Source organism: Lipotes vexillifer, unplaced genomic scaffold, assembly GCF_000442215.2.
Source record: "Lipotes vexillifer unplaced genomic scaffold, Lipotes_vexillifer_v1.1 scaffold834, whole genome shotgun sequence".
In the NCBI taxonomy this organism is placed as follows: Eukaryota; Metazoa; Chordata; class Mammalia; order Artiodactyla; family Lipotidae; genus Lipotes; species Lipotes vexillifer.
In genome coordinates this window covers 181,987-209,640 of record NW_006792311.1, presented here as the reverse complement: position 1 = coordinate 209,640, position 27,654 = coordinate 181,987, and the positions used below count along the sequence as shown (strand labels likewise).

Sequence of the window (27,654 nt, the reverse complement as noted above, 5' to 3'; positions counted from 1 at the left end):
GCCGGGTGGGTGGCTGATGGGGGCAGCGGCGGGGTGGACAGTGGTCCTACCTGCTTGTCTCGTCTCCATGGGGTTAGCCTGTGGTGCTGTGAGCTCTAAGGTGGACAGCAGGTTGTGTGTTTATCAGAACATATTCATGGCTGCGTCGAGGGCACACACATCTTTTAAAAAAAGAAAAAGATGTTAACACCTAAAATATGAAATGTTTAACTTTATATTGCTTTTGAGTATAGGTCACAAAGTCGTGGTCTGTAGGTGGCACTGAATGTCTTTTAAAATCTGAATTATTTTCCATCCTGTAAAAAGGATTTTAGTTTCTCTTGAGAAATGGGAAAATTGTGGAATACTGGCCCCGCATTGCTGCACTGTATCAGTTGGCTGGGGCTGTGCGTGGGTTTCTCCCTTCCTGAGGCACTCTCTAGCCTCTCATTAAATCTTTTCTCTTAGCCTCTGTGCTAATTTACATTACTCATTGGTCTCGTAGATGGTTTGAGTTTGACAGCCTTGTTTTGAGTATCCGTCTTTTTAATTGTAAGATTAGGTTTTACATATCCACCCTAAGGTTAGTTTCTTAGCAAGATGCACTAGACTGAAAATAACCTGGTAAAATGTCCAGAATGCCTGAGTAAAAGGTAGGCTGCCATTTTTCAAAGAAAAGATGCAAATATTGTTTCTGGTAAACTTAATTACACATACTTTTTAGGAGGATTATCAACACTTTTTAATATATTAATTTAGTTATACATATTCGAATCATGTATTAAAGTATTCATTAGTTTGTAATATTGCCATTTTCCTGCTCACATATGAAACAATTTTATTTAAACGTGTTCATACATATCCTTGTCATCCTGTCTCTGTCATTTTTGAGTTACCTCACTTCTAGAACCCGTCTCCTTTCCGTATAAGTTATTTAAGATGTAGCTTGTTTTTTTCTTTTTATTCAGTGCCTAGTGCTACCACTGGAAATTTTATCCCAAGCCCTGTCTCCGCATTTGTCCTACACAGGTCCTTTTGACTAAAGTATAGTCCATGGACTTGCAGCTTGGGCATCACTTGGGAGCTTATTAGAAAAGTAGGATCCCAGGTCCCACCCTGATCTAATGAATCAGAATCTGCGTTTTATCAAGATCTCAAGGTGATTTGTGTTCTCACTAAACTGTGAGAAGCAGTTTAGTGTTTAGACACACACATATATATATATATATTCACAGTCTCTGTATAACTGAACACTTTAAAAATGCTATTTATAGTCATCCAAACTTGGAATTTAAAGGTTATACTTCAGGCTAATACTAAATTGTATTGAAAAGTCATTGCTTCCTATATTAGGATTCAATCAAGTGACCTCCATAAACATGCAAAATACAGAGATGATTGAGGTTTTGTTTCAGCCCAGTGTACTATGTCAGTCCGACATTTAAAGAGAGAACTTTTTAACAGTATGAGAGATTTTGTAAGAAACCATATAAAGTGTCTCCTCTTTTCTGAGTTTTGTTTTATTTTTTGGAAAAAGATGGCCTTATTACCTGGATATGTATCATGGTAACATGGTGAAGTTACTTTCTTGGATTATTTGGGTCTTCTAAGAAATAAAGGAAGTATCAGGCTGTGTATTTGTATGTGTGTGTTTGCAGAAAAGGATAGTTGAAGAAAAATGTTCTGAGTATCATTAACTTTTTCCTGTGTATTTTGTTTTGAGTAGGTGGAGAAGCTTTCGGTGCTTTTGTGTCCTCTGCTTCGAACAGCATTGTCCAACATTACAGTAGAAACTTATAATGACTGGGGAACTTGTATAGCAACGTCCTGTGTAAGTTCATTTTTGTGTCTCACTGATCTATTCAAAGTGTTTCATACCATGTCTCAAAATGTGTAAAATCTCATTATGCCTCTTGAATCCTGAAATTTTATCATCTTACATGACTGGAGATGGTTCTGTTTAGCTTTTTAAATAAGCCTTGAGTGATAACTCTTAAGTGATTGTTATACCTTCTCTGCCATGGTAATTGCATTTTTAGATTAAATGACAAGTCAAATCCTATATCTAGAAGTGTAACTTACATACAGTAAAAGCCAGATGATACAAGGTTATAGGTATTATTTTTGACACCTTTTATGTCCAGGGCAGTTATACTTTGATTTAAGAGAGTCCATTTAGCTAACAATTTTCTCACTGTTAGTCTTTCTAACATGAGCTATAAGAATACATTTGGATTTGACTTGCCTATGAGTTTTAGTTTGATTTTCTTCCTCTATACTTATATTTATTTATATTTCTAAAATAACGATGTCTGATTTATTTGAAAAATTGTATGACCTCTGTTTTAATTGCTGCTGCTTTATATTTTCAACACAGGAAAGCAGAGATCCCCGGAAACTTCACTGGCTTTTTGAGCTGCTGTTGGAATCACCACTCAGTGGTGAAGGAGGATCCTTTGTAGATGCATGGTAAATAAGAAGGAAGCTTATGAGGTTAACAAAAGATTTTACAACAAAAGATAACATCTTTGTTCTTTATGTATAAGTAGAAGTGAAATGTCTATACTCCTAAAGGCTACATAATGTAACACTGTCTTCTGGGAGATGACCATAGTTCAATTCAATACAACATGATTCTAAATACAGTTATTTCTCAATTGAGAACAAGTAGGAGAATTGGAGGCAGCCTGAGCAATTCAAACATAAAGTAGGTCCAGCCTACTCTGCTGTCACATCTTTTATATCAGGACTGCTTTTTTGTACCATGACAGTATTACTAACTTCTTTATCACATGTTCTAATTTTTCACTGTTTCCTATTAGGAAAGAAGATAGTAATCCTTTTAAGGAAAAATATACTTGGGCATAAGGAGCTGCAAAAATTACTGAACAAGAGAACAAAATCTAGATAATCCTGTAATAAGAATAATAATTTTTTTTATTATTATTATTGATTAGTGAGGAAACTTCTGATGCTTAGAAATTAACTCAATGAGTATTCTAAAGTCAGTGTTTCCTTTGATTGTATAGCAGTGGATATGAAATGAGATATAGAGAAAATGATGTAGAAAAATTAATAAAATCTTGCTAAGGGTGCTATTCGAAATTGTTAGTTTGAAAATGAAACAATTTTAACTGGAATACAGACATCATTAATCTATACTGTCAACATGTAAAAGCAGGACTTCCCTGGCGGTCCAGTGGTTAAGACTGCACTTCCACTGCAGGGGACACGGGTTTGATCCCTTGTCGGGGAACTTAAGATCCCACATGCCACAGAAAAAAAAAAAAAAACATGTAAAGGCAGAGAAGGGCACTAACACAACTCTACTGTGCTTTACTTTTAGTCGACTCTATGTCTTACAAGGTGGCCTTGCCCAGCAGGAGTGGAGAGTACCTGAGCTATTGCATAGACTACTGAAGTACTTGGAACCCAAACTCACCCAGGTTTACAAAAATGTCAGGGAAAGAATAGGGAGGTAGGTATTATTTTCTCTGTGGTATGGTATACCTCTTGAGTTCTTTTTATCAAATTTTAATGTCTAGTAATACATACTGGTTATGTTACTGTTGAGTTTCATGATATCCTCTTCTTCAGATTTTGTTTCATATTGTATTGTGGGACATTAGACAAGAGTCTCTGAATGTAAAATACAATGGTAGTGTGCTCACAAGCCAGTGGGGAGTAGTCGCCACACTGTAGTTTTTAATACCTCAGAATTGTGTGCACAGGCACAGGACCCTCTCTAGGGATTGTCTTGGGAAAATTTACTTTGGTTGGGTCATACTTTTGAACCTTAGTTTTATTGATAATGTGGGATCTCTTCTTATTATATGTATTTTGCTTTACAGTGTGCTGACCTATATATTCATGATTGATGTTTCTTTGCCAAACACTGCACCAACAGCATCTCCTCGTGTCCCTGAGTTTACTGCTCGAATTCTAGATAAATTGAAACCCCTCATGGATGTAGATGAAGAAATTCAGAACCATGTTATGGAAGAAAATGGAATTGGTGAAGAAGATGAACGAACCCAGGGCATTAAACTCTTAAAAACTAGTGAGTGGCTAAACGTAGTAGAAACTCCCTCTAAAAACAGATATTTTAGATTATCCTATTGACTTCTCCCCCCTCCCCTTTTTATTATGGTAAAATGTACATAATATAAAATTTATAGCTGAGTGGCATCAAATATATTTACATTGTTATACAGCCATCACTTTCATCCATCTTCATACTCTTTTCATCTTGCAAAACGGAAACTCTGTACCTTAAACAATAACTCCTCATTCTCCCCTCCCTCAGCCCCTGGCAACCACCATTCTACTTTGTCTCTGTAATTTGCCTATTCTAGGTATCTCATATAAGGAGAATCATACAATATTTGTCCTTTTATGTCTGGATTTTTTCACTTTGTGTAGTGCTTTCAGTGTTTATCCATTCATCTGTTCATGGACATTCAGGTTGTTTATACCTTTTGACTATTGTGAATAATATTTCTATGAGTAGTAATGTAGAAGTATGTTTGAGTCTCTGCTTTCAATTCTTTTGGGTATTGAAAGCAGAATTGCTAGACCATGTGGTAATTCTATGTTTAATTTTTTGAGGAGCCACCAAGCTATTTTCCACAGTGGCCGCACCATTTTACATTCCAACCAGCAGTGCAGAGGGGTTCCAACTTTCCACATTTTTGCCAACACCTTTTATGACTATAGCTCTCCTTACAGGTGTGAAGAAGGTATCTTGTGGTTTTAATTTGCATTTCCCTTATGACCAGTGGTTGAAAATCTTTTCATTGGCTTATTTTCCATTTTTGTTTCTTCTCTGGAGAAACGTCAAGTTCTTTGCCCATTTTTGAATTAGGTTGTTTTGTTGTCGTTGAGTTGTAGTTCTTTCTATATTCTGGATATCAGTCCCTTATCTGAAAATGATTTGCAAATATTTTCTCCCATTTTGACTCTCTTGATAGTGTCCTTTGATGCACAAAAGTTTTAATTTTAATGAAGTCTGATTTACCTCTTCTTTCTTTTGTTGCCTTTGCTTTTGGTGTCATGTCTAAGAAATTGTTGCCAAATCCAGTGTCATGAAGTTTGTCCCTTAAGTTTTCTTCTAAGAGTTTTATAGTTTTAGCACTTACATTTCAGTCTTCAGTCTACTTTGAGCTAATTTTTGTCTGTGATATAAGATAAGGATCCAGCTTCTTGCTTTGCTTGTGATACCCAGTTTCCCAGCATCGTTGGTTAAAAAGACTGTTGTTTTTTTCATTGAATAGTCTTGGCACTCTTGTTGAAAATTGATTGGCCATATGTGTGAGCATTTATTTCTGTGCTCTCTGGCCTATTCAGTTGGTCTCTATGTCTGTTCTTATGTCAGTACCACACTGTTTTGATTACTATAGCTTTGTATTAAGTTTTGAAATCTGGAATTGTGAGTCCTCCAACTTTTCTTTTTCAAAACTGTCTTGATTATTGGGGGTTCCCTGTTGTTTGTATGTCTAAAACTTTTTCAAGGATTCTAAGTATAAACAACTAACTTAGTCATCAGTTTTGCTTTGTTAGGATTTTTTTTTTTTTTTTTTTTTTCTCAGTACGCGGGCCTCTCACTGTTGTGGCCTCTCCCGCTGCGGAGCACAGGCTCCGGACGCGCAGGCTCAGCGGCCATGGCTCATGGGCCCAGCCGCTCCGCGGCATGTGGGATCCTCCCCGACCGGGGCACGGACCCGTGTCCCCTGCATTGGCAGGCGGACTCTCAACCACTGCGCCACCAGGGAAGCCCTTTGTTAGGATTTTTGAAGGCTAGTTTTAATTTTTACTTTGTGTGAGTGTTTGTAGACCATTAATAATTTGCTGATTCATTCTTTGAGGGTGGCTTCAGTCCCCTAGATTACTTGATACCATTTGTTATGGATCCTGTCACACTGCTAATCTAATTTGTGAAGTAACACAGATCTCTTTCTTTACATTGAAGAGCTATCAGAGTGGCTGACACTAGCATAGAATCACTCTACTTTGTAGTCTCTAACTGGATAGCAAAGGCTGAGTCTTTGTGTTTGTTTCCATAAAGTATTGAAATGGCTGATGGCAAGTGCAGGAAGATCCTTCTCTACAGCAGTCACTGAACAACTTCAGCTTCTACCTTTATTTTTTAAGGTAAGTTTATGTCTGAAATTAAAAATGCATCCCCTTTTACCTTCAGAAGGAATTTATAATTATCATCAGATGGTTGATAGGTTTTCAGACTCTGTATGGTTTGCATCTCTGAAAGGTAGGAGAGTCACAGGAAAATCATTAGGTGTTAGTGGTTAAATATTTGTTGAAATAATCTTTCTAATATTAGGTAAGAGTAGGATCTTGACAGTTACATGAAAAGTCTAAAGACAGAACATTGTTTCAGTGAGAGCCAGTTTTCAAGTAATAGTTTAGGAAAATATTGATAGCTTTAAAAAAAAAAGCCACAATGACATTTTTGAATATAGCTATTTCTGACTTTTTAATTCAATGTATAATAAACTTGAAAATCAAAATGTTCAGTATATTGTATTTATTTTACATTGCTAAATGGCACTACATATAGTTGGTTCTAACAAATATTTGCAGGAAATAACTTGTGTCTGGTAATCATATTGAAGTATTATTTGATGCAATATATAACCTGAGGTGGTTTTAATTATTCATCTCTCCAGTCAGTGGATAAAGCTAGTAAACTAAGATTATATAGTAGTTTCCAAAATTATAGTTGGTAATGATGGCTGTGGTTGGTTGTGGTTAAGAAAACAGTCTGGTCTTATTGCAAATTGGGAAGACTTGGCACAAACATCACCACTACTTGACAATTATTGGTCAATACAGTTATTATTTAAGATGAAGGGCCCTTGTTACTGTTTATTTGCAAATGGCATGCTAAACTCTTCATCTGCCATGGTGTATTTTGTCTTTAGGAAATTTCAAAAAGATAACACTCCTGGAAATTTTCAAAGGATTCACTACTAAAATACTTTTTAAAGTGCTCTGTAGGGCCTGATACCCATGGATACCTTTGGGATCTTTTTGGATATAAAAGTGGACAGTAGCCATTAGTGTATAGATAGGTCTTTGTTACTTGTAGGTCCTTGGTGTAGATATGGTTTGTCTTTAGGGCAGTGGTGCTTAAACTTTTTCCACTACCACATACACAGTGGTGTGGAACATGGTCTCATATGTTCGTAAATGGGTAATGTGCAATGAATGTTGGGCTGGCTGGAGTTCCACCCTTTTTCTTCACTTAGAAAAAAGTCAGAAAGCAAATAGTATATGAGAATGAGGTTGATAGGATGATTCATTTGAATCCACTTGAAATTTGCAGAAAAATGTGTATCATTAGATTGCTATACTGCATAATTTGCTAGTGACGGGCCTAACAGTTAACCTGAATATACAAATATTGAGGTTGAGAATCTCCTTTAGGCCTTCATGGTAAGTGGGATCTGGTATATGCAGGCATCAAATAGTTGGGGAAATGTGAGCACTACTGAATATATTTTAACTGTAATGAATTTTTATGTATGATGTCATTACAGGTTTTTAAAATAAGAGACTTTATCTTTCAGAGATAAAAATAACTTTTTTTGAGGGGGGGCATGCTGTGTGGCTTGTTGGGATCTTAGTTCCCTGACCAGGGACTGAACCTGTGCCCCCTACACTGGAAGCACAGAGCCCTAACAACCGGACTGCCAGGGAATTCCCGAAAATAAATATTTATGGATGAAATATGTCTGGGATTTTCTTCAAATAATTTAATTGGGGGATGGGGAACTACAGGGGAGCAAAAAATGAAAGGATTAGCCATGAGTTTGTCATTGTTGAAGAAGTGATTGATTCATGGGGATTCATTATACTATTCTCTAGTTTTATGTATGTTTGGATTTTTCTGTAGAAGTTGTTAAAATTTAAAATGTAATTTCTTTTATGTAAGGATGCCTTTGTACTTATTGGCTGTTTTTCACTTTATGTCTTTGGTTTTTTTTGTTGTTCTCTAGATTGCCCCAGTGGAAAATGACAATAGCTATGATGAACTGAAAAGAGATGCAAAGTTATGTTTATCACTAATGTCTCAGGGGTTGCTTTACCCTCATCAAGTGCCTTTGGTACTTCGGGTGCTAAAACAAGTAAGAGTGTATATCAAACACTTATGTCTTTGGTTTACAATTCTAAGAATTTCACAAAGTCAGCTGAGGTACACACACCACCTGATACTTGCATTCATTTTGAATCTTCTTTTAGTTTGAGAGGAGACATATGTTGACCAAAGAAACAGATTTAGAATCTGTACCTGGCTCTGCCACCGACTTCTGTGACACTGGGCAGGTCACTGAACCCTAAATTTTCTATATACATAAAGAGCTAATTATTGAAGCACCTTGGGTACAAAGTGCTTATGAGGGAGGGGGTGGGCATTCTCTTTTACCATTTCCCCTTTATTTTATTCACTTGTATTTTCTGATCTGTGGTAGAAAGACCTAAGTAAGTATATATTTTCTGTCTGCATTTTTATTTATTTAATTTATTTTTGGCCGTGCCGCAAGGCATGTGGGATCTGTGGGATCTTAGTTCCCCGACCAGGGATTGAATCCGTGCCCCCTGCCGTGGAAGCATGGAGTCTTAACCACTGGACCACCAGGGAAGTCTTGGTGGCTGCATTTTTAGTGTACTATGTGCTCAGCTTTATGCAGGTTACACATGTGTTATATAATATAAAAAATGGACATGTTCCCATGGTTTCCCCTGAAAGATATTTTTTAACAGCCTCAAATGGTATTTTTTTGCAGTAGAATTTAGTAGTTCTCAATTTTGTTTGCTTTCATTACCCTACTGGCTACTATCAAAAGTAAAATAAAATAATGTGCAAGCGTTGGAGGATTTAAGAGTAATTAATTATAAATAATTCTTCTAAAATTGACTTTTATCTGTGTTCCTTTCCCTTTACTCTCTACCATTCATTCGTACTTTCAGAATAACTAACTTTTACCTGAAATAGCTTGTGCAACCTTTTGTTTAGAAGGAAGTATAAGATGAGCTTGCTCTAGCTATACCTGTAAAAGTAGAGTTATATTGGAAGTCTATATTATTTGTAATTTCACTGTCATCTCATGTTCTTGTCAGCACTATTTTCATTATTTCTACTAATTTCTCATCCACAGACAGCAAGAAGCAGTTCTTGGCATGCTAGATATACAGTACTGACCTACCTCCAGACCATGGTATTTTATAACCTCTTTATTTTCCTAAACAATGAAGATGCAGTTAAAGACATCAGGTGGCTGGTTATAAGTCTTTTGGAGGATGAACAGCTAGAGGTAAAATTTAGGTTATAGCAAACCGAAATTTAATAAATTTAAAGAAAGCATTATGGCACCTCTTTTAAGAAGTATTTACACACTGATATGTAAAGTAAAAGTAACTTTAATTTTAACATAGCCCTATGTGATTAGTTTTGATACCCCAATCATTTCCTTTAGTACAGATGGAAACAAACATTGGACACGTTCTTGTTCTGGCTTCTGTTTGCAATTGGGCAGATAACATTTATGAACCAAAGTTTTCTTAATCTATGAAATTGCAGGTGATAATACTCTACTTACCTTACTGATTTTTAAAGGGCTAATAGGAATGTGTATGAGAGCAGTTTCAAGAGAATGAAAATCTACACATAGGTGCTATTATTCAGTAGATTTAAGATGAGATGGTTGTCCCTTTTTATTTTCCTTGGTAGAGAAATTAAAGTCAACTTTTTTGCTGAAGTAGCATTAAATAAGATATAACTGTCTAAATTGGCCTTAGGTAAAGAAAATGTAATTGAAAATTTTGTGAAATATTTGCTTATTTTATTTTATGGACTTTATGGGTTTTCCATATAGTGGAGCACTCCCAGTAATTATCTGTATTTTATTTGAGAGCACTGAAAATAGATTTGTATCCCTAGGAAACTGGGAATGGAAATTTCTCCACCTCCCTTATGAATCTATGCATTTTGCATTCCAGCTTTCTTGTGTCCTGGGAGCAGATATGTCCAGTTCCTAGGGTACTCACCCGGTGGTTATAACTCTGACAGCCTTTGATTAAAATATTTGCAGCTATCTGTAAATTTTTTTTAGACTATTCTTATTTTTTCTCCATTAAACTTAAAGGAATGGAAATGGAAAGGTGGAAATCTCAAAAGTCAGTGTTTCCTACCTTTAAATATTATAGCTAAACGGACTGTTTTCTGGAACGTGTTTTAGAACATTTTTATAGATTATTCTTGTATTTTATTCCATGTAGTAGGCTTAAACTTAGCTGTTACTATAAACATAATCATGACATTTATTAAAACTGTCAGTTTTAAAACATGTAGTACTGAATATCAGTAATAATTAGCCAGAAGTATTCATGATAATATTGGGGGAAAAAAACTTTGTGGTAATCTAAATGAGAAATGTTTAAAGAAAACTTTATTAGATTTAAAGGAAAATTTTTAGAAATGTTGGGAAATTTTTTATAGATAAAAAGCTAAATACCTTTTTTGCTTACCTTGTAAAGTTAATTATTATAGACATGTACAGACTGACCTTTGGAACAAAATATCACAAAAGTAGATGCCACTACTGGGAAAGAGAACAATTCAGTTAGAGGTGTTTGGGTAATTTGATAGCAGTTTGGAGAAAAAAAAATAGATTAGAACATCTCACACTGAAGTGTATTCCAGATATAGTATAGATACACCCCCCACCCCCACCCCCACCCCAACACATACTTTTTACTTAGAGAAAGTAGGAGAAATGAATTTGGATATTTATGTGAACTGTGAGCCGAGAATGACATTCTAAGTATTTAGGTCAATAGATTTCACAGATCCAGAGATGGACAAATCTGACCACAAGAATATTAGAAATTCATCAGTTTAATTGGTCAAGCATCAAACTAGAGAAAAACATAAGACCATTAAGACCTCCTTGAGGAGTAGATGGTTGTGGTGGTATCATATATGTATGGGTGAAAACAATATAAGCAGTAAACAAAAGTCAAACCTCTCTTAATGACCAGAGAAATACAAACGTAAAACAATGAGACTCTTAGTTTCATGTCCTCCACCCACCAAAGACGAAAATGTGTAATAATAATAACCAGTGTTGGTAAGTTAAAACCTAGTATTCCCATTAGTTTTGTATCATAGTATATGTTAGCACTGGCTTTTTGAAAAGCAACCAGTAGCCACAAAATTAATAGCACTAAATTGGAGATACATTGAATTTAGTAATCCCAATTCTTAGAATTAGCCATGTTCTAAGAAAATACATTGCAATATGGAAAAATTATATAAATTAAGTGTTTTGTAGCATAGTAGTGAGAAGTTGAAAGCATTCTAGTCAATAGTTGAGTATAAAACTAAATCATGGTATGAAAGGAAATAATGCAACCAAGTATGAAGTAGTAAAACATTTTATAATGTATTTCATATAATAATGTAATAAGAGTAGCAAAGAATATGTTAAGAACCCCCAAGGTGTCACATTGAAAAATGTGAATGAATAAGTAGCAAAGCATTTGAGTGGGTTTTTTTCGAATTATTATTGCCTTTCCTTACGACTATTTAGCAGAAATTTTTGTGATATATTTGAGATAACTTTTTACAGTGCTTTTGTCTTCCCAAAACTTGAGTTCCCATTTCAGTTTGAAATGGACTGTTAAACACTCTTCGTTTAGTACTTCTATAAACTGTATTTATAGTCTGACAACAGCCTGTGAAATTCATGAGTTAAAATGGATATAAATCTCTACTATGTATGCCAATTATAGAAATTATCCTGTATCTTTATTACCAGTGAAAACAACAACAGCAGTTGTTTTAAGAGATGTAGAGTCTAGGAAAATTTTATTTTAATGTCAGGCTCTGGCACTGCTTTTACAGTTACACCCCAGATAAGAACTATCAGTCAGTGAGAAAATAATTAATGTATGGAGAAATTTAATTTTGTATAGCATGGTTAACCATTAAACTTTCTGTGAACCTGGTATAGTGACTCATCCATCTTGAGGCCACAGACCCTTTGAGAATCTGATGAAATCTCTATTAAGAAACTGCAAAAGAGCATTTACACAATTTGTATACAAATATCAGGGAAAATCCCTACCCCAGTTCCCTTACCGCTCTCTTCACCTCCCCAGGCTTAGGATCTTGGCTCTAATGGAAGTGATTGTCTTCTATAGGTTCGAGAAATGGCTGCTACCACCTTAAGTGGTCTGTTACAGTGTAACTTCCTTACCATGGATAGTCCTATGCAGATTCATTTTGAGCAACTTTGCAAAACAAAACTACCGAAGAAAAGGAAACGAGACCCTGGTTTTGTAGGAGATCCGAATACGATTCCTTCTGCAGGTAACAAGACTGATGGAAAACACCTTTTGGGAATTAACCAGGCTTAACTCAACAAATATTATCAAATGCTTGTATGTGCCTAGGTCTATGCTAGGTACTGGGAATAGCTGACCCTGCTTTTGAGAAGCTTTGCATATAGAAGGCAAGACCTAGGGTGTAAAAGCTGAAATTGAGAAAGGTACAAAGGAATATGTACACGGCTGCATACAACTATTGTAGTAAATCAAGCCTGTACCCACCCACCTGAAATCTCTTTATAAAGAGAGGTATCCAGAATTATTTTGGAGGATCTAAAATATTTGTTTTTAGAATTTATAACTTATGTGTAAATGTACTAAGAGAAAAAACTAAGTAAACAAAACAAGCCTTGCTTTCATTTGGAGAGAGGAAAATCATTACTTCCCTATAGGCATTTGATAGAGGGTGAGAGCACTCATTCTACAGGAGCTTCCACTCTAATTGAGCATGAAGGTAAACAAGAGAATGAGCTCTGATGACTGTGTCATGTTTAAAGAGAAATTTAAATGTCATTGCAAAGAAGCATCCCATCTTGCCACTGTTGACTACAAATAGTCACAAGAATAATGGAAAACATAGACTATTAGTAAGTGGGAAGCTGACTGAATTTGCAGAAAATGCTTGGAATATGAAGCTCTTAAGCGCTGATTATAGCAAGGTTTTAATTTTGTTTTTAATTTCATTGAAGTATAGTTGATTTACAGTGTTGTGTTAATTTCTGTACGGCATAGTGACTCAGGTATACATATATACATTCTTTTTCATGTTCTTTCCCATTCTGGTTTGCCACAGGGTACTGAGTATAGTTCCCTGTGCTCTACGGTAGGACCTTGCCGTTTATCCATCTTGTATTTAATAGTTTGCCTCTGCTGACCCCACACTCCCAGTCCTTCCCGCCTACCCCTCCGCCCCGCAACCACAAGTCTGTTCTCTGTGTCTACCAGGGTTTTGATTACGTCATACAGTTAGCAATTTCCAATAAAATACCAATATATATTCTAGTTTTTTTGCTTGAAAACTGTGTTTTTAATAATTAAGTACCAAAGTAGTTTTAGGTTTTTGTTATAACTAAATGGCATTGTTTATGACTACTCCAAATTCCCTTTTTCTTCATTTCAACTCCCTATCCACGGCGTTTCATGTATACCCATATAATAGACTTACAAACACATACATGCACACGTTTTTATTTAAAAACAATGAGAATTTGAAAGCACTTTAATGTAACTTCTGTCACTAAAAAGGAAGAATAGAGGCCCTGTAGAATACAGACACATAGCAGTTCTGTTTTGCAGAATACAGACATTCCACATTCACGGTGTGTTTACCTAATGAATTGATGCATTCTGTAGGAGGTAGTCAAATCCAGAAAAGTGGGAGCTAATTTTGAATGGCGATTTTTTTAGGATCAGGGATTGCACTTTCACGTATGATATGAATTGCTCAGAAAAAGCCATTACTATGTTAGTTTTACCAAATACATGACACATTTCTCGACCTAAATATAATTATGCTGTCATTGAGGGACAGTTATAGGATGTTTTTAATTTAGCCTTAAAATCATGTTTTTGATATGTGTGCATACAGAGTCATTTTTAAATGCAGAAATTCAAACATTGGAAACAACCAGCGTGATCAAAAACTAATTTATTTCACTGTAGCAAGTGCAAGAGTCCTGTAAATATTTGCACATATATTGCTGTTTTCTTTGCAGAGTTGGTCAAACGCCATGCTGGGGTGCTGGGACTCGGTGCATGTGTTCTTTCTAGTCCTTACGATGTTCCCACCTGGATGCCCCAGCTCCTTATGAATCTCAGTGCACACCTGAATGATCCTCAGCCTATTGAGGTAAAATTCTCCCTTGTTAGTTTCTTCGCACATATATTATCAGTGATATTTTGTAAGAAACCATTTATACTAATCTGTATGCTCTGGATCTTCTGCTTTGATAAAGCTACTACTCCTGCCTCTGCCAGAGCCAAGTTACTCATCAATAATTATTAAAATCTTGCAGAGACCCTGCTGCCTGTATATTTGAGATATTTTGGTAGCAAGGAAATTACCATAGCTTCTGTCCCTCCGAGTCCAGTGGAAGTAAGGTGTTGTCAGTGTTGTCAGAATAAATTTTATGCTTCTATTTCACTAGCATTTTATATCTAGGAAGTATATAACTGGGAGCTAATATTAAACAGGAAAATGTGATGGTATTATTTAGTGAACACCTGTGTTCCTGCATTAAACAACTTGGAAGACCAATGACTTTGTCCTTTTCACTTTGATAAATAAATGTAAGTATATATTGAAACTGGTTTAATAATGTGGTGCGAGTTCTGGTCGCTTGTCCTAAATTGCAGCTAGTACTAATTCTAAAGAAGTAAGCTTGGTGGCTTTTTGAAGTAAGATTGGTTTATTGGTTTTGTAGCTCTTGGTGAAGTGTCAGAGCTGAAGTCTAGAAGGATTGTTATTTAGCTAAAGGTATCCTAAATATAACCCTGGGGAGGTTAAAATAAAATGTATGTGGGTTGCCTATTCTACAGATGACTGTAAAAAAGACCTTATCCAATTTCCGAAGGACGCACCATGACAACTGGCAAGAACACAAACAGCAATTCACTGATGACCAGCTGCTTGTTCTCACCGATCTCCTCGTGTCACCCTGCTATTATGCATAGAAAGGTGAGGCAGCAAAGTTTAAAGAAGTCTGACGTCCTCAAATGTCATTGGTTTGATAACTGAGAAGCGGGTATTCCTAAGATTTTTCTTTCATGACTTTTACTATGGCCAGTGGAAGTTAAGTTCCCAGAGAATTTTATCCTTTCTTCGCTGCTTTAGGTATTAAGCAGAGAATTGATGTGACTGCTTTTGGGCCTTTATACATGAGTGGACTTATGGTTAGATAAAAGAAAAGAGATCTTACTCTTAATTGCCTCCTGAGTGGGGCCTGGCTATTTTGGGTTGTCATAGGGATTCTAGGTTCTACAGTTGTGAAAACATTTCATCTGGATTCTTAAGTATTTATCATCCATTCTGTATTAAAGAGGGAGGACCCAGAAACCCTTCTACTGAGATAGGATGAATGAAGATTTCATTTACTGGGCCCTTAGAGTTGGATGTCCTGTTGTCTAACTGAAATTTTTTTCCTCCTTGATACAGATGAGTAGTCCTCACTTCGAGCTCTTTTCATCAAAAATTCCAGATCCTCAGGTACCATCTGTGGTGACTTTCTGCAGGTTTTAAAACCCTGCCTCTGTTGAGCTCTCATCATTTTGGTGGTTTCTGTGTTTGGTCTCATTAGTCTGCGTTCCACAGGTTCTCAGCTGCCATTTGATTTCCTAACTTGTCCAGAAGTATTTCTGGAATATTAATCACTTTTTCTTTGAGGCATCAGACAAAGCCATAATGTCTCAGACTAGAAATAATTACCCAGTATGATCATGGCATCCAAGACCAGACAGAGTCTAGGAACTCATTACGAAACAGTTTACTTGGAATGGAGAAGGCCCATCTGTAATAACAGATCCTGTCATTTCATTCATCTCAAATTATTTTGAATTCTTTCCAAATGGCCGTGGGTTTAGATGGTAGTAGGCCTGTGGGCCATAAATCTGAAGCCTTGAGAGCCTTGGGTCTGGAGAGCCATGAAGAGGGAAGGAAAAGAGGGCAAGTCTTGAACCCAGCCAAGGACCTGATGGATTGCTCGACCAAGACACAGAAGTGAAGTCTGTGTCCACGTGTTTCCTACAGACTGGAGTTTTTGGTGCTGAATAGAAGAGCAGTTGCTGAAAAACTAGGGGTTTGGTGAATAAATTTTTGATTGATATGTATGTATACAATGTGTGATTTTGCAAATAAATAGCAACAACAATAAAAACCCTGACTGGTTGATTTTTACCTGTATTCTTTGCGAATATTGTTTGACCCTCTTTGAAAACTGTTACACTTGACTAATGGAAGTCTGCTGTGTTTGTGGAAATTCTGTAATTTTTTTTCTCTTTTTAATTTTTTTTCCTTTTCATTTTTTTTCTTTGCCTGCAGAATCATTGAGACTAATAAGTCTTAATATTTATTTGACTTGTTTAATAAATGTTACATAGATGTAAAAGACTGTATAAACTGTAGAGATAGCATTGGCAAGACTTTGTACAGATGCAACCTCTTACACAACACCATTGTATAATTAATTTGTAAAGATACACATATAGCTCTTTATTATAGTGATTTTTTTGGCTTTTGTACCAATTGAATGCCATTTTTTTGTGGTTTTTAATTATTTTCTTTATCTTTTCATGTTACAAAAGCTGAGGTATGGGTTTTTTGAGTTTATTTATCGTTAGAATGTCTGAACTTTTATGTAACTTTTTGTGCGCATCTCTAAATGCGAACACCACATGTTTGCCTATGACCAGTTTATAGAACTCAAGGTATCTTCTAGGTTCAAGTAATTCACAAGTTGGTGAATGTCATCTTGCAGCCCGCCCTGTACAGTCTTCCTTAAAGGAACACTACGGTATATTTTTTAGTATCTACTTGCTGAATGACTCGATACAGACCTAAGCACAGCAGAGGTCCTGGTACAGTATTTAAGTGTCAGCATACACAGGCGTAATCCCTGTATAGTGTAGTGCCAAACTGATTATTTCGATTGTGTAACTAGTTTAAAACCCAATAAAAGGATTGTTTTTAACACCTGGCTTTTGTCTTCATTACAAGGAGAAGACCGTTCTGTAGCCAGTGACCCTCATGGATTCCTTTTGCATTCATAGATCTGGATCTGTAAATTCATGCCCTCCGACCAGAGTGAATTATCTAGATCAGACCTGTCCAGCACAATAGGTCATAGCGATGTGTGACTATTTACATTTAAATTAAATTAAAAAATTCCTCAGTCTCAATAGCCACATTTCAAGTGCTCATTAGCCACTTTTGGCTAGTGGTTACCCTGTTAAATAGGCAGGTGAATATTTTCATCATCACAAAGTTCTGTTGGACAACACTGGTCTAAATGATTGATTCTCAAATTGATGGGCCGAGAATGTGAATTTTAGTTCATGCCCCCAGCTCATGATATTGATGCCTGGTCCTGAGACCACAGTTTGAGCAGTGAGGTTTTATGTTGTATTGACCACTTCAATTTTTCCTAGCCAAGCTGTATGAAAATACACTGCCATAGGCAAGGTTCCTAAAGTGGGGAATTTAAAAAATATAAGATACTGGGCACCCACTGTGTTCCTCAGAATTTCTGTGGTTGGGACTCAGGCATCAACGTCTTTTAAAAGCTCCGTAAATGCTTCAGTTGTGCAGCCAGGATTGAGAACCACTGGTGACGACTCCTAAGGCCCACTCTAGGCCCAAAAGCGGGGCACCTTAATCACATGCCCAATGTGATTCTGATACCAGGCTTAGGAGTTGCTTATTACTTTGATACCCTAACTGGTTATATTGTGAATTATTTAATTCCTAAATTTTCTATCAGTGGCCTCAAGAATGAAAAGGAGGAGGGAGAGAAAACGGATGAATGGCCACTGTTGTCTAAATTCTTAAATGGATGTTGCATTCAAAAGAATGGAGAACGCTAGCAGGAACAGTGTTAAGGGAACACAAGTGTTATGGGTTTGGGGGGTGGTGTGTGTAGGCAGACCAGTGTTTGGAAGTCACTGCTGATTGGGCCTGGAAGACTGAGCTAAGGCAGGTTTCGGGTGGGGATGGGTGGCGGGGGGAGTGGTAGGAAGTAAGGGGAGGAGAAAGCCTGTATCATTAATGTTGTATGAGCCAATAAATAATCTTCAGTTTCTGAATGAATCCTTTAAAGAAGAAAGAATTTGCAAATTGTGTTTCAAAATTTGGGAGGAAAATTTACCTACCTATTTTCTTTTTTTTTTTTTTTTTTTTTTTTCACTGTTGTGGCCTCTCCCATTGTGGAGCACAGGCTCCGGACGAGCAGGCTCAACGGCCATGGCTCACGGGCCCAGCCGCTCCACGGCATGTGGGATCTTCCCAGACCGGGGCACGAACCCGTATCCCCTGCATCGGCAGGCGGACTCTCAACCACTGCGCCACCAGGGAAGCCCTTACCTACCTATTTTCTTAATGATTAGTAATGTGGCCAGAGAGAACCAGTGAGGAATTTTGTCTTGCTGGAAAAAAACTTTCTACAGACTTTGTAGTTATTTTTGCGGCCAAGGGCCATTTGTCTTGTTACTGTCACTGTTTTGGGTATTCCCTCATTGTTGAACATCAAGGTTTTCAGTTTTCTCTACTATAGATCACACTGCAGTGAACATTTTCATCCCTTCATACTTAAAACTTGTTTCTTTTATTCAGGTATTTCCTTAGGATAAATTCGGAGGAGTGAGATTTTTAGGTCATGAATCTAAGCATTTTAATGGCTCTCATGTTCTTTCCTCAAAGTGCATGTGTCAGTTTGCATTGTCAATGATAGTGTGTATCAGAATGTTGGTTTCCCTGCCAATTGATAGCCTATTCATATCTTAACATACTTCGAGTCAGCCCTGCTTGTTTATTTGTAGATTTCCATTTGGTGACTACTAAACCAGTGTTCTTTCCAATTTGACACACTGCTGGTACGTTTTGTAGACGTGATCATAGTAGCTTTCGTCTTGTTGATCGTGCTTACTAGTTCTGGAACTTGGATGGTTCCAGATTTCCTCTTCTAGCTCTCTAGAATCCTTTACAACTTGTGAAATTTTTTTTTTTGAAATTATTTCCAAATTCTGATAGCATAGTCAACCCCTGGACTGGGAATCTACCTCATAAATTATCCAGCCCTCTTGATTTTCTCTTGATGAAAGCAGAGTGGTGGGGGTGGCTGGGAAAAATATATGCGTAAATCCAATTATTTGGTACTTGTTGGTGCCGAACTGTTCTGTTTTAGAAGATAAACTATCGGCCAAAATAGGTGTTTCAATAGCAGTGTCCTAAGTACTTCACTTGAATGGAACTTTCTGGTTTTCTGGTACTCGGTGAAGGAAAGAACACTCAAATAGCACTCTGTGTTTCCAAGTGGTACCCTCTGAGAAGGTCAGAAAAGTAGTAAGATCCTAGTTACCCAGGTTGGGACACTGAGGTAGTAAAGAGTTTAACTGGCTTTCTTTTGTCCCCAGAGTAACAAACATACTTGGGAATGTTACTTGATAACTCTTGAGACTAAAACCCACTTTTATGAGTTCATTATTTTGGACACACTGTGCACTTTAGAATGAGAGGCTGGTAAATATTTTGGTTTGTGTCCTTGCTTGCTAAAATTAGCTGCATACATTGCACCATTGCTTTTCAAGTTGATTTACATTGAACACAGTATTGAGTAACGTCGATGATTTCTTGGCTTGGTTATTTCATTTGCATGGGTAGTTTCTTTGCTCTTTGCATTTGTTTCCTGGTAGTTATGCCCTTTGCTGAGTTCCCTCAGTAAATTCATTAATACTTTCAGAGAGCTGAGAGGAGAAAAAATTAGGTTATAGTTGGTTTGATTTAAAGTCTGTTGCAATGACTTGATTTACAGATTCTGTGTCTCAAAGTACCAAACTGGACGACAACGCCAGTTGAATCTAGGAGAAAAAGTATTAGCTACAGCGTAGAGAGGAGCTAGGAAGGCGGACTAGGAAGCGCTAGGAATGGGGAGAGGTGGGTGGCGGGCCGACCAGAAGCCTGGGAAGCCCCCAGATCCCGCCAAGACCGACGTGAAGCCTGGCCACGCCTCGCTGTCCACGGTCTCCACCCTCTAAGGGCAAAGGCCCCCATGGGTCGCGCTGTGTCCGTCGGTGCCCCCACCTTTGCCCTCCTCTCCACCCAGCCCGCTCCCCCTCTTCCTCGGTATGTCAGCTCGTAACAGCCTCGGGGAGCCGCCACTGCCCGAGCGGCAAAACGGCGCGCCTGAGACCTCGCGCGGCGCGGAGGACTGAGGTCGGGGCGGCGGGAGCGGTCGGGCCCCGGGGCAACGGGAGGCCCGCGAGTCGTCGAGGGCGCAGGGGCAGGAGGGGCGCCGAGCCGGAGTGTCCGGCGTGGGGGTGGGGGGCGGCGCCCTCGGCGTCTCCGTGACTGCGCCTCCGCGTCCCGGCTTGCCGCGGCTCCCGGGATGCGCGGAGGCGGCGGTGATGGCGATGATGCCTGTAGCCCTGTATCCTCCCGGGCGGCGGGCGGAGCTGGGGTCCGAGCTGCGATATGGAGGAGGAGGGGCGGCGCTGCGGCCACCGGGCAGGTGAGAGACCACGGGCCCCTGGAAGAGGACGACCCCTCGGGGACCGGGAGGGCCGGGCCCTGAGAAGCCGCCGGGTGAGCGAGGAGGCGGCCGCACAGGTCCAGGCCCGGCCGCCGTGCACCTGCGCTCCTGGCGCGGCCTGCGGGGAAACCATCTCGCGCCTGCCCTGCCGGTTCCCCGGCTCCGCGGGGCCCGTGGAACCCCTCCCTCGCCGCCCATGCCCTGCCTGAGCCCTCCCCACCTCACCAACCCTCTGCTGCATCTTTTACAAGCTTCCCTGGACCGACCTAGGCCCTCCTTACCATAACCTTCCCCAGCCAGGGGAGCCCCTACCCATCTCAAGTCCCTGGTCTGGGTCGCTGTGCCTTCCCAGAGGTCTCCCACAACATCCTCACACTGGGGGTGCTCCACAGCCTCCCCTCTCCCTCATCCACTGACAGACCTGACCCTATCAGCTGCTCTGGACTTCGAAAGGTAGTTCCACTGGGGAGAAAGAGCATGGCCTCTGAAATCAGATAAATCTGGCTTGAATCTTAGTGACCTTGGACAAGTCATCTAACTTCCCTGATGTTTTCCTGATCAATACAAATACAATGGGAATAATAATAATAACAGTACAGAACCTTGTTTTCTTGTGAGGGTTGGTTAGACTGAGAATGCCTGCCCACAAGGAACTGAGGATATAATGAGAAAACAAGAGTTGGAAGAATCCAGGTCATGAGTTGACTTGTAAAAGCTCATATAAAATGTTTTAATATGTACTAAAATATTAAGGCAGCACACTAGATTATCAAGAGGCTCTTCACACACATCCTAATGAGAAATCATTGCTGAACAATTTTCACTTATTTCTTGCTTACTTTAGGCTCTCTCCTTCTTAGTTGTAATAAGATGCATATGATATGAATTCATTCCTTCTTATTGTGCTTAATATGTTTTCTTCTTAAGACTGGTGTTCCAACTTAAAATTTCTCTGATTTTATTACTTTAATTACATCTTCTTACAGAACTTGTTTATGGTCCCAGAGATAAAGAGTAACTTGTATGCTTGCATTGAAAAGAATGTTGGTAACCTTTATTTAATATTTAGAAGTAGCAAATAGGTATTCATTTACTGCCTCCCTCCCCCAAGTAAGTGAGATTTATAGTTCTGCTATCATAGCTTTTCCCCAAATTGTCATCTCAACCTCCTCTTTCTTAAAGTCTCAGAAGTTAGTCCTAAGACCTGGGTTTACTTTCCTTCCATTTCCTTACTGCTTCTAAAGTTTCTCTGCCCAAACCTTTACTTCTGTTCTGTCTTCTGCTTTTTCTCCCTTTTCTCTTCCCAGCCTCTGATTCCTTCCTTTTTTTCCTAATTATCCCAAATCAGAATGATTTATAGTTACTTTATACCAGAACCATAATTTTTCAACCTTGCCAAAAAGGTACATGGAAGTGTATATGTGTGTGTGTGTGTGTGTGTGTGTATTCAAATTTTGGGCTCCAGGAAATTTGAGTTGGGAAGGGATTGCAATACGTACTTCGTAGGATTATAATGAGAATGAAATAAAGTTTGATAACCTATGTAAAGCTTCTAGTAGAAGTGCCTGACATATAATAACCACCCAGTAAATTATAGCTGCTGTAACTGTCTTCTGACCTGGGACTCCCTGCCTTGATTGCTTTGCTATTCTGTTTAGCTTGGTGGTGGAGTGCTGCCTTTAGAGAGTAACTGCTTAGGTTCAAATCCATACTGTACCCCTTTAAGATAGGTGCTGTCTCTCTCTGACTCAGTTTCCTCATCTGTAAAATAGAGGTAAGTCATACTATCTCAGGGTTGTTTTGACGATTCAATATATTAATAGTGTGGAGCACTGAGAGCAGTGCCTGGCACATCACAAGCACTTAGTAAAGTGAACATACTAATGATAAGACCGATCATTATATTCCTGACCCAGAATTCTACTTTATTTTTTAATGTATTGAAAAAATTTAAGTTTATTGAAGCAATTATAATTGGAGAGAAAGTGAAAGTTGCCCCTCAACTCCTCCAAATCCTTTTTTTTCCCTTCTGCCTCTTATCCTTGACTAATGTTGGTGCCTCATCATTCCATTTTCCCCTTTCCAAATTTCTCCCAGCCTGGGGTCTTCATAACTTCCATCATCCGCTTCTTTTTTATTACCCACTTACTCGATATTTTTCTTAGCATCCTAATTCCAGACTCTTCATCATTCTAATTTCCCCAAGCCAAATTTCTGCTTCTCTCTTTGGGGTCAGGGGAATTTGCTATAAACAGTAGTATCACCTTTCTGCTCTTCTTGCTTCCACAAATTGGATTTTCTCTTCTACTTCTTTTTTCATCAGTTAACCCCAATCCTCCAATTAACAATTAAAAAATTAACAGTAAAAAGTTTTTTTTTTCACTACACAGGTATCAAAAAGGGTTCAGAAACAGGCACATACTCTAAGTGAAAATAATAAGCTATCCATTATTATTATTTTTTAATTCTAATCATCAAGAAACAAAAGGTCAGGATTAATTTTTCTATCTCTTTTATATCAGGAGAGTACAGAAAAGTTGGTCCTACTTCTCAGTGGAGAAATTCATTATATTGTTACGATCTGCACTTTTGACCATTGAGAATGTGGAAGAGGTTACCTTCTTCCTTCATGAAGGACACCAGTTAGTTTTATGGATCTCCCCAGGACTGAAATTTGTCTGATACTGGCACAGCTGTACCTATTATTGAATGCTGGGTGACTTCTGTATTGGGTGGTCCATAGCTCCTGCTTGGAGGCCCCAGTAATACCTCACTAACCAGGCCCCTTCCTCTGTACCCCATGATTCAGCAACTAAAGGGTTAATCCTAGGACAGCTGGAGGCCTCTGGGACTCAGCTTGAGCTGGTGGTTAAATATTCTGAGCATCACCCATGGACCTCCCCAATACCACTGGTTATTCCTAAAATACTGGATTAAAGCAAGTTATTTTTGGTTGCCAAGAGCATTGCACCAGTCTCCAAGGAACAACTTAAGCTGTACCACTGGAGGCATCTTTGGGAGCGGGATGGGCACCAGGCCACACAGGGCTTTGGGATTTGGGACAACAGAACATTATGTGAGTGTATTTTAAATCTCATTGCAAAATGGGAAAAAAATGTTAGGAAAGTAAAGGACCAAGAAGAAAAAGAAGTTGTTCTTTAAAAGTAGAGGCAGTGTCTTATTCATCTTTGTGCCCACGGTACCTAGCGTAAAGCTGGAGTAGAGTATGCACACGGTAGATATAAACTGGGTGAATGCATGCATGAATGGGTGCATGCCTCCTGCTTCCACGAGGATATATTCCTGCTGGGATAATGATAACTCACATTTATATAGAGTTTGCAAAGTGGTGCTCCACCCCTTGTAAATCTCAGATATAATTCTGACACCATTACTTCCATTTTTTCCCTCTCAAATATAGTCCTACACAAAGTTCTTTTCCAAAGGAGAGTGTGGAGTTGGCCAAAAAATCACAAATAGGGAGAAGAAAATATAAATAACGGAAAATAAAGGATTCTTCCTAGGAAGAGGAGTCGGATTTGTTAGTGATGTGTGGGAGTTATGTAAAAGGCCACAGTATACACTTCAAAAGTAGCCTCTTGCTTACGCGTCAAGCACAGCACGTGCTGTTCCTTGCCTCAGTCCTTCTGCTGCAAAGACCTACTCCCCTTCTCCCAGCCTGTCTGTCCCCCACTCCCTGCCCCTTGCCTTCCACCCAACTAGCTCCTCCTTATCGAGAGCTGCTTCACCCTCTCTCGGCCTTCACCCCGGGCTGGATTATGTCCGCCTTCTTTTCCTCCCACAGTGTGCTGCCATCAGCTGATTTGCCACATTTGGCTGCAGTTACCTGGGTTGATCTCCTCCAGCTACTTTGTGATCTCTTTCGTGGAGAGATCATGTTCTCGTGTCTTCAGTGTCTGGCACTGCAGAGTTTCCAAAGGTAACATCTGCACACCCATCCTTCAGACACAATCTCAAGGGGTGAGGCCCAGGAATCTGTTTTTTGTTTAACCCACTCTCCAGATGATGCTTAACCTAGTTTGAAAACCACTGTGTCATAAAACTTGAAATCAGCTGGATGAATGTATTTTGAGGTCTCTGTGTCTTTCCTGTGTCGGGCTTTGCAAGGAGAAATGCTTTCTAGGCACTGGGTCAGAGCTGAAAAAGTCTAGTGCTTTTGTAAAAGATCATGAGGTCACTCTTCTTTCTCCATTAATTCCTTTCTGTTTCTGGGTATGCATTTTTGTGCGCAGGCTTTTCTGCCTTGGGCCTCTTTTGTCAAATATCGCTCATCTGTGAGTTGAGGCCCTGACTCCCTTCACACAGAAGGAAGTCATCTCTCTCTGAAGATGAACTCAACAGACCTCTCTCAGGATGCTCCCAACACTACCCTGCTAAATGTGCCTCACTCCCAGGGAGAAAACAGCACTGCTCTCCAGGAAGACCTCCAGGACCTCATCCACACGGCCACCTTGGTGAGCTGTACCTTTCTGCTCGCAATCATCTTCTGCCTGGGCTCTTACGGGAACTTCATTGTCTTCTTGTCCTTCTTTGATCCGGCCTTCAGGAAATTCAGAACCAACTTTGATTTCATGGTCCTGAACCTGTCCTTCTGTGACCTTTTCATTTGTGGCGTGACGGCCCCCATGTTCACCTTCGTGTTGTTCTTCAGTTCAGCCAGCGGCATACCGGATGCTTTCTGCTTCACCTTCCACCTCACCAGCTCCGGCTTCATCATCATGTCCCTCAAGACAGTGGCGGTGATTGCCCTGCACCGGCTCCGCATGGTGTTGGGAAAGCAGCCGAACCGCACGGCCTCCTTTCTCTGCACCTTGCTCCTCACTCTGCTCCTCTGGGCCACCAGTTTCACCCTCGCCACCTTGGCCACCCTGAAAACCAGCAAGTCCCACCTCTGCCTTCCCATGTCCAGTCTGATTGCCCGAGAAGGGAAAGCCATCCTGTCTCTCTATGTGGTCGATTTCACCTTTTGTGTTGCTGTGGTCTCTGTGTCTTACATCATGATTGCTCAGACCCTGCGGAAAAATGCTCAAGTCAGAAAGTGCCCCCCTGTGATCACAGTTGATGCTTCCAGACCACAGCCTTTCATGGGGGCCCCTGTGAAGGGAGGTGGAGATCCCATCCAGTGTACCATGCCAGCTCTGTACAGGAACCAGAATTACAACAAACTGCAGCACGTTCAGACCCACGGATACACCAAGAGTCCCAACCAGCTGCCAACCCCTGTGGCCAGCCGGCTCCAGCTGGTGTCGGCTGTCAATCTCTCCACGGCTAAGGATTCCAAGGCGGTGGTCACCTGTGTGATCATTGTGCTGTCGGTCCTGGTGTGCTGCCTTCCACTGGGAATCTCCTTGGTGCAGGTGGTTCTGTCCAGCAATGGGAGCTTCATCCTTTACCAGTTTGAACTGTTTGGTTTTACGCTTGTATTTTTCAAGTCAGGATTAAACCCTTTTATATATTCTCGGAACAGTGCAGGGCTGAGGAGGAAAGTGCTGTGGTGTCTGCAGTACATAGGCCTGGGTTTTTTCTGCTGCAAACAGAAGACTCGGCTTCGAGCCATGGGAAAGGGAAACCTCGAAGTCAACAGAAACAAATCCTCCCATCATGAAACAAACTCTGCCTACATGTTGTCTCCAAAGCCCCAGAAGAAATTTGTGGACCAGGCCTGTGGCCCAAGTCATTCGAAGGAAAGTGTGGTCAGTCCCAAGATGTCTGCTGGACATCAACACTATGGTCAGAGCAGCTCAACCCCCATCAACACTCGGATTGAGCCGTACTACAGTATCTATAACAGCAGCCCATCCCAGGAAGAGAGCATCCCACATAACTTACAGCCAGTAAATTCTTTTGGATTTGCCAATTCATATATTGCCATGCATTATCACACCACTAATGATTTAATGCAAGAGTATGATAGCACTTCAGCCAAGCAGATTCCAGTCCCCTCTGTTTAGAGTCATGGAGGCTAGAGAATCTTATGTAAATGTTTTTGTTTCTGATACTAATTGATTTTTTTTAAATTCTGTGAGACCAGAGGTACATCAAAACTTAAAAACCTAGACAGTTGACACTAATGACTCCCTTTTGTCTGAAGTATTAGCATCTATTGGTTTGCTTTGCAGTTTCTTGACATTTTAAGAGTTGATGTAAATGTTTATTATTTTACACCTGACCTGTGCTCCAATCTTTTGTACTAAACTTTTAAATAGATGCCAGGGAATGATCATGCTACTGTATTAAAGTAGGGAATGAACTGATTATGGTCATTTGAGTCAATGTTATGGTTCTTTGAAGTAAGTATGAGCTGGAATTTTTAAAGAACGCAAAGGTATCATCTTTACTGAGGCATTATTTTTATTAACTGAATTATAAATTTTGACTCTTTGAAGTGTTGAATTGAGATCAATATACTTTTTTCGGTTGCAAGCTTACTGGAATAAATAATACATTGTTAAAGCAGAAAATCAGAAATGTATTATCTATAACTATTTTTACCAAAAATACACAAGCATTAGTTACTTTCTTTTCATAAGACAGCCAACTAAGAATAGGGTATTAGGAATACCCTATTATAGGGTATTAGGAATACCCTATAATAGGAATAGATTATTACCATTTGTAATTGTAGACATTATTATTTTGTGTCAGCTGAGTAGCTGTATAGTTCTTTTAAAAAGAAGTCTGGGACTTCCCTGGTGGCGCAGTGGTTGAGAGTCCGCCTGCCGATGCAGGGGATGCGGGTTCGTGCCCCGGTCCCCGGTCCGGGAGGATCCCACATGCCGTGGGGCGGCTGGGCCCGTGGGCCATGGCCGCTGAGCCTGCGTGTCCGGAGCCTGTGCTCCGCGATGGGAGAGGCCACAGCGGTGAGAGGCCCGCATACCGCAGAAGTCTGTTTTTTCTTGCTAAAAATGAATTATTCTATTTCAGAATGATCTTGCCCAAGAAACCTAGTGAGGAGGACTGCATCTATAGTAGAGGGGTGCTCTCCCTGGGGTAGTAGGCACTAACTGTG

General features: G+C 39.5%; 2 protein-coding genes across 2 annotated transcripts in view; both read left to right on the top strand.

Moving 5' to 3' along the window:
- PSME4 (proteasome activator subunit 4) overlaps positions 1-17,074 on the top strand; it is a 97,484-nt gene extending 80,410 nt beyond the window's left edge. Inside the window, exons 37-47 of the mRNA XM_007465487.1 lie at positions 1,706-1,810; positions 2,357-2,448; positions 3,326-3,457; positions 3,831-4,039; positions 6,044-6,129; positions 7,995-8,123; positions 9,156-9,311; positions 12,202-12,370; positions 14,103-14,236; positions 14,926-15,064; positions 15,542-17,074. Of these exons, the coding sequence (XP_007465549.1) occupies positions 1,706-1,810; positions 2,357-2,448; positions 3,326-3,457; positions 3,831-4,039; positions 6,044-6,129; positions 7,995-8,123; positions 9,156-9,311; positions 12,202-12,370; positions 14,103-14,236; positions 14,926-15,060 (1,347 nt within the window). The 3' untranslated portion in view covers positions 15,061-15,064; positions 15,542-17,074. The remainder of the gene's footprint in view (positions 1-1,705; positions 1,811-2,356; positions 2,449-3,325; positions 3,458-3,830; positions 4,040-6,043; positions 6,130-7,994; positions 8,124-9,155; positions 9,312-12,201; positions 12,371-14,102; positions 14,237-14,925; positions 15,065-15,541) is intronic.
- Positions 17,075-20,391: 3,317 nt separating this feature from the next.
- Positions 20,392-26,813, top strand: GPR75 (G protein-coupled receptor 75). The gene is made up of 2 exons (XM_007465486.1): positions 20,392-20,603; positions 24,878-26,813. Exon 2 carries the CDS (start codon positions 24,974-24,976, stop codon positions 26,594-26,596), a length of 1,623 nt encoding a protein of 540 aa, XP_007465548.1. The 5' UTR covers positions 20,392-20,603; positions 24,878-24,973; the 3' UTR covers positions 26,597-26,813.
- The last annotated feature ends 841 nt before the right edge of the window (positions 26,814-27,654 follow it).

What these genes read in the sequence shown, in the direction of transcription:
- GPR75 (XM_007465486.1), top strand. Translation starts at nt 24,974, where the DNA reads ATGAACTCAACAGACCTCTCTCAGGATGCTCCCAACACTACCCTGCTA.